The sequence below is a fragment of the Ptychodera flava genome, chromosome 21 (assembly GCF_041260155.1).
Source record: "Ptychodera flava strain L36383 chromosome 21, AS_Pfla_20210202, whole genome shotgun sequence".
Classification (NCBI taxonomy): Eukaryota; Metazoa; Hemichordata; class Enteropneusta; family Ptychoderidae; genus Ptychodera; species Ptychodera flava.
Genome location: NC_091948.1, coordinates 35,777,044 through 35,791,428, shown reverse-complemented (window position 1 = coordinate 35,791,428; position 14,385 = coordinate 35,777,044). Strand labels below are relative to the sequence as shown.

The 14,385-nt window shown below is 43.6% G+C and overlaps 2 protein-coding genes across 6 annotated transcripts in view; one reads left to right on the top strand and one right to left on the bottom strand.

Moving 5' to 3' along the window:
- LOC139122136 (solute carrier family 12 member 2-like) overlaps positions 1-10,613 on the bottom strand; it is a 215,996-nt gene extending 205,383 nt beyond the window's left edge. For 4 of the 5 annotated variants that reach the window (XR_011549408.1, XR_011549409.1, XM_070687547.1 and 1 more), the window contains exon 1: positions 9,694-10,584. Coding sequence is in view for 3 of the 5 variants with exons in the window: in XM_070687547.1 (XP_070543648.1) it covers positions 9,694-10,176 (483 nt within the window). In the remaining 2 variants the exon portion in view is untranslated. Of the gene's footprint in view, positions 1-9,693 lie in introns of all 5 variants that reach the window. The other variant, XM_070687546.1, reaches the window with a different exon arrangement.
- A 276-nt stretch (positions 10,614-10,889) lies between these two features.
- LOC139122141 (F-box only protein 22-like) overlaps positions 10,890-14,385 on the top strand; it is a 37,845-nt gene continuing 34,349 nt past the window's right edge. Inside the window, exon 1 of the mRNA XM_070687558.1 lies at positions 10,890-11,129. Within this exon, the coding sequence (XP_070543659.1) occupies positions 11,005-11,129 (125 nt within the window). The 5' untranslated portion in view covers positions 10,890-11,004. The remainder of the gene's footprint in view (positions 11,130-14,385) is intronic.

Below are 14,385 nucleotides of genomic sequence, written 5' to 3'. Positions count from 1 at the left end.
TCGTCTGCTGCACTGTCCCGGCCACAGAAATGTATATATATACAAGGGTATGCTCATATGAACATGGAACCTGACGATGTGCGTTACAAAAAAGGGGGGACAGATACTATTACCCTCTAAAACGTCCGCAAAACGTAAATAATTTTTTCATTTTTGCAATGTAGCTCACTGACGATTGAAAGTAAAATATAGAATGAAAACAAAGAAAAAAATGTGAAAATATAACCCTTGACCTGCCAGGCTTGTTCACGTTCAGTACGACCGAAACAGACAGAGAAAAAAGAAATGCACATTTGAAAAAAATCTGTCGGGTTCTATTGAAAGGCTTTCACTAAAACTGAAAAAAAAACTTAAATATTTCTTCGGAATATTATATTGGAAGATTTTTACTACGAAGAGAAATGAAAAAATATGTCCTTTCTTCTGCGCATGATTAAACCACAGAACGGTATTTGCTATATTAGCGTATTTTGCGACGTTCGAATATCCAAAGTTGCTACCGGATAACGGCAATTTGTAACACACATAGTCAGGATTAGCGATGCATTTATTCTCGGTCATATTTCGAATATCTTCTACATGTCTGTCATTTTCATAACTTGAAGTGTGCTACGATGCCATTTCAAATTTCATATGTCGTTTTCGCGACGGAATTCGACTCACTTCATCGGTAAATAATATCATCCAGAAATGATTTGCACACCCTAGTGTATGTGTATATCATAATGTGAAACGACACAGCGCAGGTCGCGCTAGCGTACGTATAGTACGCGTATGCGTGCGCTGTTCCGCCGCGGCGTTTAGCATTGAAAGAATACGGTCGATGTGGTCGCTTGTGACGTTCCCGTAGACACGTCCGACCTTGATCTGGTTTTGTAGCTAAGTCCGGCATTTCAATCTGAACGGCCCTGTGTCATAAATTTCTTACACAATTATCATCAAAGTTTGTATTTATATATAAGCTGCTTAGTTTATTCAGACTATCAATTCAGAACAACAGAGTGCCCATGATTCTACCTGGAATTCAGTTGAAAGATTGAGAGTACCAACTGAGGTTCAGTGTACCAAAGGGTAGTCCAAAATGACAAATACTGACATACTGATTACAAGGTCTCACAAACTGAAGGCAGAAGGCATTAAAATCAAAGATTTGCAGTATAAACATTAAAATAAAATCAAAGGATCGTTGCTTTCAGTGGTCAATTTACTGTATCACAATAGAGGGCATGATGGCATTACCTACATACATGTAATAGTCCAATAACACTAGGTCCGAATTCGTAACACAATAGTTGTAAACATAGACACAAAACAGTACAGAACAGACAATAAATAGTACACAAACAAACTCAAAAACAAAGCACTGCATTCTTTATTTGCTTTTATGAAAACCTTTAATATCTCTCACAATGGGACACTAGTGGTGGTACAACTGCATCTTTTTGACTCTCTAGTCAAACCAGTGTTTTTGTATGGATCAGAGGTTTGGGGGATTACTTATTTAGAAAAGTAAGTTCAACAAGTCATCGTTGATGACACAGTCCCCACTTGTTAATGGGTACTTTGATTACAGGTCCTCAGAGTCCTCTTCATTAGGTTGGTAATAAAAATACTTTTGAATAAATTCGCTTGATACATGTCTGAGTTGTAGTTCAGGACATGAAAAAATTGTAATAAAATGGCCACATTGGATCGTATCACAAAACAAATTAATGTGCATATGTATGACATTGGTCAATCTCCTTGTACCAACTTTGAATAAATTCGCTTGATACATGTCTGAGTTATGGCTTTGTACATGAAAAAATCATAACAAAATGGCCGCACAGCAGCCATATTGGATCGTACATGAATAAACGTAATACAATGGCCACATGGCGGCCATATTGGATTGTATCACAAAGCAAATCAATGTGCATGTGTATGACATAGGTCAATGTCCTTGTGCCAAGTTTGAATAAAATCGGTTGAGATATGCCTTCGAGAGTTATGGCTCTGTACATGAAAAAATCGTAATAAAATGGCCGCCTGGCAGCCATATTGGATTGTATCACAAAACAAATTGACATGCATCTGTATGATATATGAAGTAATCCTTGAATGAAATCGCTCCAGGCATCTCTGAGATATCTGCGTGAACGGACGGACGGATGCACGGACGGACGCACAGACATGACCAAATCCATAAGTCCCCCTGGATGGTGTCCGTGGGGACTAAAAACATCTGCACAAAGTTTCATCAAATTTGACACAGTTGTACCAGAAACAGCGCTCTAATCTCGAATTATGCAAATTAGAACTAATTATGCATGCCACAATAATATATATAGACCTGCATATGTATGCCATAGTGTAGTATCCTTGTACCAAGTTTAAAAAGAATTGGCACAGGAATATCTCAGATATCTGCATTCATGAGCCCCTATGCATGGACACAGCATTAACCCTTTTCCTGCCGAGCGCCCCTGTCCGTTATCCTGCCAAGTCGGTCAAAACCGGCCCCCTTTTCCGTGTCTACAGAAGATAGGCTCTCCTGCACGCTTTCCTGCCAGGCATTTGGCGGGAAAATACCGCATTTTCGGGGTACGATTACCGACCATATACGTGTTAGACTTCAAAAATTTTTGCATGCCCGTATAGAGGGGCAACCGCTGATGAGGTTGTGTCCAGAAAATGACGAGGTCACGGGCGTTGTTTGCCCCGGGGGACGTGCACTTTTATGCCCTTTTCTAGCTTACTTTCGCGGAAGTAAAGCTCGTTCGCCGGCACGCACGGCCACACCGGGGAAACGTCACCTCTCTCGTGGGTTAGTAGAAGACCCAGGGGTTAGTGCTATGGGTGCGGGAGCACCCTCAAACCTGTCCTGTTTCCCCTGGGTTGTGTCACTTGGCCACGTACCTTGAACGACTTGGAAGAATCGCACATTGCAGTCTGCTTTGACGTAGTGTCAACGACATAGTTCCGCCATTGAAGGAAGGCGTGTACGTAGTTTGGCCAGTTCAGTGAACACTTAGCTCGTTAGTGTTACCGTTTCCTAACACGTTAGTTGTGCAGTTGTTACTAAGGTGCAGTTTTGTACCACCTTAGCTCTGGACAGTGCAACTGCTCTATGCACTAACCCCAACGACAGATGGTTGGTACAACGTCTACGTCGCACGAGCACAGCCTCCGTTGGGCTGTGCCCCTCCCACGTGATACAACGCACGTTCATCCATTACTATAGCGTCCTTACGGATCTGCCAAAAACGAAAGTGGGGGTAAAAACAAAACAAACGAAAATATGCGATCCATAGATAGTATTTTATTCGGGAATAATTTACATTATGCCGAACAATAAATCTCGGAGTCTGTCTCGACGTCCGAGTGCATGGTCCGTGTTTCAAAAATTACAATCGGGGTGGCAGATCCGTGTTTCAAAATTATAATAGGGGAATTGTACAAATAATCCGTCTAAACAAAACAAAACAAAACGAAAATATGCGATCCATAGATAGTATTTTATTCAGGAATAATTTACATTATGCCGAATAATAAATCTCAGAGTCTGTTCTCGACGTCCGAGTGCATGGTCCGTGTTACAAAGATTACAATCGGGGGATTGTACAAAATAATCCGTGTTTCAATTTACAATCAGCGGGATCGTAAAGCACAAACAAACGGCACAACCGTGCTCAAATGTGATCATGGTCCGTGTTCAGAATACAGTCAAGCCACTGTTAGGCGAAGCTGTCCCCTGTCCGTTATTTACGTCGGGTTCTCTTGCTGATGGGTGTCGTCGGGGCTGTGTGAGTAGAGGTCTGCACGCCAATGCTCCTCTTACCTCGTAGCATCATGCGATGATGAAAAGCCGCAAAACACTCGCCCTCGTGAAGATGAACCCCGCACAGACTACATCCTTTGGACGTCTCAGACAGTCGTTCCGCTCGCAGTGGTCTTACCCTCTCTGCTACATACTTTACAGCATTTCTGCCGCCCCTCCAAACGGCTGACAACGTGCATCGGCTGATTTTGTGGATTGATGTACGAGGCAAGAGAAACAGTGGCCTCGACCTCTCTCACACTGGGCTGCGATCGCCCACAATAACCGCCAATGAGTTGTTTCCCGACACGCAGATGAAACATCTTATGGGTCAGCTTACTATCAGGGTGTACATGCTTGAAGCATATATATGCATTTACCAGGGCAACATCAATCAGGTAACATGCCAGATATGTCCACCATCTGTGGTTCTTGCGCCCAGTGTGAAAGTACTTGCGCTTCTGGTTGGCTCGGTCGACGCCTCCCATGTACCGGCGATAATTATACAGCGACAGAGGCACTTGTCGCCGCTCGTCTCCCTCCCCCACTGGCACGCACTCCAAGGGTGGATAGACCGTATTCAAGATCAGCACCTGAGCGTTACTATCCTGATAAGCAGTGATGTTAAGACGAGAGTCCGTTCTGGTCGTGGCTTTCATATCCCCAACAGACAGAGGAAGGCGCTTCCTCTTACCCGGCGGATTAATTGAGGGGGCATGGTGCGACGATTACGGCGTTGAAACTCCCGACCATGTAGATCCCGGTCTCCATCAGCTCTCTAGCAGTAACGACCGTGCTAAACAGGCTATCACAGAATAGGCTGTGATTATATCCACAGAATGGCTGGACCAGCTCCATCGTAATTCTTTTCACCACACCTCGCTCCTGCCGTCTCCCATCAGTCCGATCCCGATATTTCACACCTAGGTACGGTGCAAAGTTAGCTATGTATGCAGTGGTGGAGTCGCACAGCTGCCATATCTTGAAACCGTCTCGATCAGGCTTATGCGGTAATCTCTGCTTAAATTTAGAACGGCCCTTAAATCGCACCATGCCCTCGTCGATGGAGATCTCTCTACCCATCTTATAATTATTTACGCACCGGTCAACTATGGGCTCCATCCATGGATTGATTTTATACAGGGGATCCTCCTGACACCGACGTCGGCGGCGTGCCTCATCAGGATCACGACGTGGATCGTTCTCTGGGTCTGCCAGATGAAAGTATCGCATAAGCTGCTGAAAGCGACTGCGGGTAATCACAGTAGAAATACCCTGGTTTCTCAGAAAGGGATCGCTAGACCAATAATCCTCCACTGATGATTTACGGTCGATACCCATACAGACTAAGACGCCAATGAACGCCTGCACCTCTCGGTAGTCAGCGTTACGCCAGTATTTATCTATTTTCCTAGCGATATGTCGCTGGTGGAATTTGGCGTATTTATTAGTCTCGTCCTTGGCCAATCTGATCAGTGTAGCTGGAATAAACTTAAAAAGTAATCGAGCTCACGGGCGTGGCTGGGCAAGGTGAAAGTCGGTCCTCTCTCATGGTCAAAATCGGTCTCTTCAAATATTAGCATCGGTAGTCTCCGACATACGCCAGACAGGAGGTGTGTCGTCCTCCGCCAACACAGCAGCAGCGTCATCATCGTCGTCAGAGCTTGCCTCACCTACGTACTGCCTGTCATAAAAGTCATCGTCCTCTGCCGCATCCTCGTCAACCTCCGAGTCGGACTCAGCGGTGATATCACCGTCGTCTGGGCGTCTGGGCCTGAACTCGCCCGTAGCGGCATCAAGGATCATATCTGGCTCAAAATCAGGTGGGCTATCCTGATAACGAACCCTCCGCACTATCTTTTTCGGCGGGGACATCGCAGCACACGAAACTATGGCAGGAGCGGGCTCGGCAGCCTCTGCTGATGACGAGGACTCAAGCTCTTTCGCACTGGGCACAGGAACCTCTCCTGACGCAGGATGAGGGCTCATAGTAGACACAGGTGGTGTCTCTCCCGGAGCAGCCGGGGGAGAACCAATGGCATCAGCCGTCTCATTACTCACTGTCTCACTAGCAGCAGCAGACGTAGTCTGTGCAGGTGAAGTATCTCCCACAAGAGCAGATGTAGTCTCTGCAGGTGAAGTAGTCTCTCCCGGAGCAGCCGGGTGAGAACCACTGGCAACCGGTGACCCGTCATCATCCTCATCGGCAGAACGATCGGTCTTACGTTTACGCTTACCACTGGGTTTTTCAGCCGGAGATGGCTTCGCCTTACGGGAGCGTTTCTTGCCCGACTTCTTAGAACTTTACTAGGGACATCACAACGATCGCTACCACTACCGCCCGGAGACTCTGCATCTTTGAGCTTCAGTCGTCTGCTCGCCTTCAGAAAACTTTTGCGGTCCGTCAAGCTCATGTCTGGAACAGTGTCGACAGACTAGCAGGTCCCTCCCTTTTAAAGCCACAGGGAAACAAAGCCCTGGACATGATTGGACGCAGGGGTGTTAATATATGCATCCACCTGTTATTATAATGGACCTACGGCAATCAGTCCACCAACCGGCGCTGACATTCCTACCCGTCATGTAAATTGCCTGTCCGCACCATTTGATATGCTAATAATACTCATTTGCGATGCAAATCAATCGAGCACTTAGCATAACATAGTCAATGTCATTAGCATCTCAACTTGACATTCCGTCCAGCTGGGTACGTGCATGCGCACCTGCCACCCAAGGACGTTGCCCCAAGCCCATGTTTAGTACGGGTGGGAAACCCGTATCTTTAACCTCATGTCCCTTCTAAGTACGCCTGCGCAGGGCGTATTGTCATCCAAGTCGGTGACAAGCCAACCCGACAGATTGCCCATTAAGCAGTAATGGACTGGCCGTCTCGTTCTTGTACGGCAACGAACAGTGCTTCAGCGGCTTGTTTAGGTCATAACCGTCGCCTGCCGAGCGGCTTACCCAACTAAGGCGGTCAAAGATGAAGGATGCCAAAATTGTCAACGGCTGTCTCGGCCTCGTCCGTTGGGCAAACATGGCTCCTTCAAATAACGTGGCCAGCACGTCTACGTCATCAGCGGTGATGACGACCCGTCATTGACGCCCGAGTGCGTAAAACTCGGAATATACCGACAGGTACCTCTACCTGAGTCGGTCATACTACGGTATAAACCAAACACAGGTCTGCCAACTCCCGTTAGACTCGGCCGTTAGCCGAACTTCACAGGGACAACATAGGCGTAACAAGTCGGTGAACAACGGTTCACGCACCTAACCGCAGCCGCCAAGTCGGTGAACAATGGTATCAAATTTTGAGGCCATGTTCCTGAATGGCAAGGCTGAGGCGGTGTGTTTCGTTGCACGGCTTGAACGTCTAGAGCCAAGTGCAGCCGACAACGTCCGACATCTGAGTGGGTAGTCTTTTCGAGAAGGTAACAGTCGGTTAAAAGCGGTGGTTACCCTTCACAAATGTCGCTCAAGTCCGTTCGGATCAGTTCCATGTCAGGGACTAATCAAGCCGAGTCCGTCAAATCCGTCCGCACTTCCCGTCAATCAGGACCAAGTCCGTGATTTTCGTCTCGCACCATTGGCAAAAATTGCACCGCCAGCTGAGGCGGTCTTAGGCGGTTGCCTTCGAGAAAGCCGAGTCCGTCAAATCCGTCCGCACTTCCCGTCAATCAGGACCAAGTCCGTGATTTTCGTCTCGCACCATTGGCAAAAATTGCACCGCCAGCTGAGGCGGTCTTAGGCGGTTGCCTTACAGATTAGCGTTGCCGAGTCGGTCAATTTCGGCCGCAATCTATGTAGTGCCTCAGAGCCAAGTTACCCCAAACTCCGCTAGAATACGTCACGTGCTAACCTGCCAAGTACGCTACTCGTCCCCCAAAAAAAAACCAGTCCCCCACCGGGGTGGGGGACTGGCTGGGTAGCTTCCGCACCTTTCCCTGTCGTTGGACTCTCTGTGAACCCATTTCGAGAGCAAACGCCGTTCCTCGCCCAAAACCTGTCCTCGAACGACCCCTAGCGCGAGCAAGGGTTTGCTACACGTAGTTCCGTCGACTAGGCAGGAAAGGGGGTACCAAAAAGTAGCCCGATTTCCACCGCCTTGGCAGGATAACGGCCGTGGCTGCTCAGATTCTAGCTACACCGAATTTCAAGCGGATTTTCACCGACTTGGCAGGAAAAGGGTTAATATTAATTTCATCCTGGAACGCCTGTGGATCATACCTGGGGACCCTGTGGAGGGATATCAAATACAGGAAAGAAAACGGCCGTCACACAGCCATTTATGATCGAATCATTACAAAAATTGGCGTGCATATATATGTGATAGGGACTAATATAGGTACCAACTTTCAAAGCAATCGCGCCCGGCATCGCTGAGAAGTTTACGTGAACGAACGCACAATCATCAAATGTAGGAAACAAAATGGCCGCCACGCAGCCATTTTAGACCAGATCAAAAAAGAAATCATTGTGCATATATATATCATTTTGAGTAATCTATGTAATCTATGTACCAAGTTTGAATGGAATCACTCCTAGCATCAATGAGAAATTTGCGTGAACATACGCACCGACATCAAATACAGGAAACAAAATGGCTGCCAGACGGCCATATTGGATCGGATTGTAAAACAAAACATATCATGTATGGCATAGGTGATAATCCTTGTATCAAGTTTTAATGAAATCGCTCTAGGCGTCTCTGAGATATCTGCGTGAACGGACGCACGCACGCACGGACATGACCAAACCTATAAGTCCCCCCCGGACAGTGTCCGTGGGGACTAAAAAGATTTAGTGAATACTTTCTGAAACCTCTAATTGTGAATTTGAGATTGTTCAGATGAAGGCATACTAGCACATTCTTGGTGTCAATAAAAGCGCACGCATCCATGCTTGTTTAGGGGGAACTTGGGCGTCTCCCACTTCTGCTACATGTATGTAGTATTGTTGATGTGATTAAATATTGAGGTCGTTTTGAAAGCCTTAAAAGCAATAGTTTCCTTGCTGTAGCATTTGAACTTGAAAACAAATTGCATGAGAAGGGTCATCTACATTTTTAGACTTTATTAAATCTGTCTTTGTATTCTGTAATTGTTCACACTTCATGAGAGTGAAGAATTGTAAATTGTCTACAGTTATTGGCACAGTGAAATATTCCTTGAAAGCAAAGTTTGTTGATGTCTGGAAGAAAGCCATAGAAAGTAAAGAGAAACTAAATATAAATTTATTGTAAGATTAAAACTTTTTCAAATATGAGAAGTATCTGTCTCTTGTTCAAAATCATTTTGATACAATAGCATTAACAAAACCAAGAATTTCAAATCATATTTTTCCAGTTGAAGTCGGTTGTTATAAGAATATTCTTCAAACAACTTAGATTTTGTACTTTGTGCAAAAGAGACATTGGAGATGAATTTCATTGTGTTATGACTTGTCAAAATTCACCTGCACAAGGTTTAAGAGATACTTACTGTAATTCTATTTTTGATATTCAGGCTCAGCTGAAACATTTTGTCCTACTTCAAATACACAGTGTCTTGTTCCGGTGATTTCTTTGTGCATATTAGATATTATTACTGCAAAGTTCTTTAATGAGCTGATGAAAGCTATATAACATGTAATTTAGAGACGGCTTTTTTTCATCTCTCTCTTGCGAAGTTTTTCAATCTTGTAATTCTTTTGCTATGTATTTCATTTTATGCCAATATATTAATCTCACGTATGTGTACACGGCAACAAATAAATCAATGTTTGATCATGTGAAGTGAGAAAATGTGAAAAGTTTATTCTGGACCTTCAAAGTGGCCAATTAAATCCTTTCACATTTCGTCAAAAGAAATCATTCATTACATGTTTACATAACATGAGTATATTCCACTTACTTGTTCTTCATGTAGTTCTTGCAAGGTCGGTCGACATCTTGGACCTTCACCTGCACCAGTCGAGAAAACGTTCCGGTAGAAACTTAAACTTGGGACAGCCTCGTGTGTGTTGTGTCCAAAAGTCCTCATCTGCATAGAATCTTCTCCGTTCCATGTTCGTGGAGAAGTTGGGGTTTTTTGTGAAACAGGTGTACCGTCACTTTCGGGTGATTTCGAGGTTGTGACAGTTGAGTTTACCCCGAACGGCGCGTCCGATGGGTTTTCGCTCACGAATTCAACATGAAAACGTCCGTGAGGTTTCAGGGTGTTTGGAGGGGGATTATCATAGTTTTCCTTGCTTTCTTTCTCGGTGTTCGACTTGCATTCCAAACCATCACAATCTAGTGAAAGGGATCCCTTTTCTCCGTTCTCTGCCATCTCACACACACTGTCGCCGTCGGCACCGATGTTTAGTGTACCGGGATTTTCTAATTCAGCCGCCATGTTGTTGACATGCACACTTTGGCCACGCGTGTCCGGTGCACCGATGCACTACTAGTGCTTAAAGATTTGGAAACCAGCAACTGACAGTAGGTTCCGTTTGTGGTAAAAACACATATATTTCGATCCTTCGATGTCCAATGATTTTATGCATGCAGCCAAAATTACTTTTAGCACGAGCGTACAGTTGGCGTCACATTTACCCTCGTCCTGATCATGCCGGGGTCACGCGAAAATGAGGATGAGGATGACGCTGCAGCGTCAACTTCACCGGCGTAAGATCCGATTTGGAGTGTGGCGTGGTCATAGTTTTACAAGTTAATTGTTTTATATGCCTTCTGAATAATTAGGGCTTTCATATCGCCTCTCATGGTGGCGATTTTTACACATTTCGGACCATGTATACGTGTTTTGCATTATTTTGGGAAAATCCTAATGCAAGAGTTGAGAGGATACCAACAAACACATCCACGGACCCATTGACTGAAAATTACGAACATTTCCAAAAAACTAGTCTGTATGAGATATTCTAACGATAAAATATAAACCTGCGAACCAGTTTTACGATTCAAAAGAAAGCTGAGAAAGAATGGAGCTGTTATTTTCTTAAGTTATGGGCGACTTTTATTATTTATCAGTCATCGGGTAGCGTAACTTCGGCAATCTTCGAAGCTTCGGATGTGACGCTGAAGCTGATATGAGTAGCTGGCGTCGTGAGGATGAGGATGACGCCAACTTTACGTTCGTGACACATTTTGCATCCAGGTGACAGGACTCTCTGACGCGCGTACTCCCCCTGTACACAGGAAGTAGAAGTATTTGGACGCCGCGATGGACGCCAGCGCTACCTGCGAAGTAACATCAGACCGAGCATCCTGGATTCTCACGCATATGCACGAAGTCGTGGAAAATTTTATGTCGTTCCTACCAGCAAAGATGCTGAACACTTGCGCACGGTAAGGATTGTTACGTAGATAACCTTTTGTAAGTCGTATACCGAACCGGTGTAGTTTGGTCGATCCTTTTTTTCTCACTTCAAGTTCCAAGTTCCATGGTCCAACATTATTTCAATATTTTAGTTTTTGATATAAAAATCAACAGATGTTCAAAGCAAGCCAGAAAACTCAATAATACCATAAGAAATGGACATAATGTGTGCAAGTGTTAAGGGACTGGTCAGTTTCTTCGGCCTGGGGGGGGGCGGTGGATTCAGGGGGGGGGGGTCACCCTGTGTTTTGACTTTGGTGATAGGGGGGGTCACAATGTTTTTGAAATGCCCAATAGGGGGGTCAGTGTGTTTTTGAATTTCGACACAGGCTCATCATTGCCTAAAATGCATCGTGTCAGCCTCAAAGTTCATCATTCAGTTGCATTTTTTTGGCGCGCCCTTCGGGCGCGTAACTTTAATAATCAGACATATTTTTCAGCTCACCCAACTTTAACATATCAGGCATACATATATCAGAGATATCTGTATGTTCAATATTTTTCAGCATGCTCTTCGAGTGCATTACTTTAATATATCAGTCATTTTTCAGCACGCCCTTCCTGTGCATGACTTTAATATACAAGACATATATATCAGAGATATCAGGATGTTTTATATTTTTCTCCACGTCCTTCGGGCGCCATACTTTAATAAATCAGAGATATATGCCAGAGATATCTTGATGTTTGCTAAGTGAAAGTGTACCGTTATAAAATCTGCACTTCATATGATAAGCAAGACAAATTCCTGATACTTTTCTGTTCTCTCTATGAGAATTCAGTATGAGAAAGCAACATGCACAAATATTTCACAATATATATTTGATACAGTGACTTATTTTAGAGATAGAAAAATGACAAGATATCTTTCGTTCTCATTGATGCAACTGTTTTCATTTGTGTCTCAGGTTTTCTATAGAATGATGCTCTTTTATGACCAAAATAACAGTTTAAAAAGGCAGTTTTTGACATCATTAGCTGTACTTTTATGATTTCAATGTTACAAGAAAAGGTCATCTCAGACAGTGCCACACATCAGAATTGGCTAAAATGCCTCTCTATGGCTCCTCAGGAGATTTAATTTGATGGCTGGCAAGTCTTAACACTCATCAAAATTTTTGAATTACTGCTTTTTCCTCTTTGATATTAATGACTGACATCCATTTCTGTACAACAGTTGAGGACATCTGGTTAAGCATAGAAAGTGTGAAATACATTCACAGCTCATTCAAAATGTACTGTATTCAAACTTTAAGATTGACACTATGAAATTCCTATCTTACAACTGACATGTCAACAATTTCTTTAAAACACAGAATGACTGTTAAAATATAAATGTATGTAAAATATTTTTCGAAATTTGGAATAGGGGGGGTCACCCTGTTTTTAAATTTGGGATAGGGGGGTCAGCCACTTTTTGACGTCGGCAAAAAATAATCACCGGGGCCCCCCCCAGGCCGAAGAAACTGACCAGTCCCTAAGCACCACTTCTGTGCGTTGCCACAGGTTTTGCCAGAGGTCACAGGTGTCAATCGTCTCATACATTATCGCGCCCCAGGAATCGTGTAAGCATTGGTTGATGCTAGCCCTGTATACAGGTCTGTGTGTTCCCGGCGTTATACGGCCAGAGGCCGTATAACGCCGGGAACACGAAGACCTGCACGCAGGGCTACGGTCGATGCGTTCTGGCTATCGACACGGTGATCATGTCGGTAAGCAAGAAAAAGCACCTTATCGACACGATCATGATAACTTGCGATTAAATGCAAATTGTCCCCCCTCCTGCTGTTGAAGCTTTTGAAAAACAGAGATTAAAATGGTGTTATTTGGTAGCGCTTGGGGAGTATTTTTTCAGATTTTTTTCTTATAAAAAACTGAAAGGAAAAGAAATCTGAGACAGTGTGTCATAACTTTTATTCCAGTTCACTGATTTCAATGAAGATTACATTTTTTTAAAACGAAAACATAGCGACAGACATACAATTACATGTATGCATTGATGTCAAAATTATCACCATTAACGCTTAAGCTTAGTACCGTGTTCTCAGCCTGATACACGTACACGTCCGGCCGAGCCAAAAAATAGGTTGTTTTGCTTTGAGAAGGAATACACAAGCGAAATTCTAACTTCCCGTAAAATCTTCAGTGTACTCTGCTGTCCTTGGTTACCCTCAAGCTCCTTGGCATTTTTACTCAGCTAAGTTGGTTACCAATACCTAATGCACGGTCCCTATAGAGGGACCGTGGCTAATATTACAGCCTGTGCTTACGATCTCGAAGACAACACAAACTCGCGAGATTTGCAAGATCGATGAGAATTACATGTGCAGCCTGCAGGATTGACACTCACGTTTGCATTTTGCTTGTAAATCACTGTCAACTTTTTTTCCCCGCACATTTTATTGTTTTATTTTTCAAAAAAATAAATCTTTTTCATTTCTGGCAAGGGGGCACTCGGACTTTACAAGAGGGCACCACGCCCCTAGATATGTTCAACTTATGGTATAAAAATCCTCAATTACCGTATGTATTTTTGCAGCTATTTTTGATTTTGATCAGGCTGACCTGCAGTGGGCTATCAAAGATTTCCTTCTTCAGCAACACATGTGTCACATAAAGTTATTCTCTACATGACACAAAGGAGCATTTTCAGCAGCCAGGTTGCTAATTTTAAATTTTCAGAGAAATATCTTCAATTTTGTGTTTTGGTAAAGTTATTTCCTAATTGTTGACGGAAAAAAATTACAGAAATAGTCTTCTGTACAGTATTGATTTGAAATTTGGTTTGTAAATCCCTACATATGTTCTTATACATATTGCCATGTCAGAATGAGATGAACAATAATTTTTTTTTATTGTTCTTTCTTGTTGTTTGTTAAAAAATATCTTTACAACAATGCATGTGCCTAGAGGCAACCTTAGTTGAGTGTCTTCAAATTGTGGTGAAGGTTTCATATTTGTATTTTGGGGGCAATTTTTCCCATTTTTCATCAAAAATATTCTCTCTGAAATCACGTATCTGATTGGTTTTTGAAAATTAAACATGTTCCCAGGGGTAAACTTGGTTAAGTACACTCACCGTGTCCTGTAACATCAAATCAAATGTGAGTCAGGTGTCATTTACGCTACGTTCATACAAATATATTCATTTTGTGGTAAATTGTTCTTATAAATATTTAACTCAAATTCCACTGAGTGTCCAGCTTAGTCTATAGGTTAACCTTC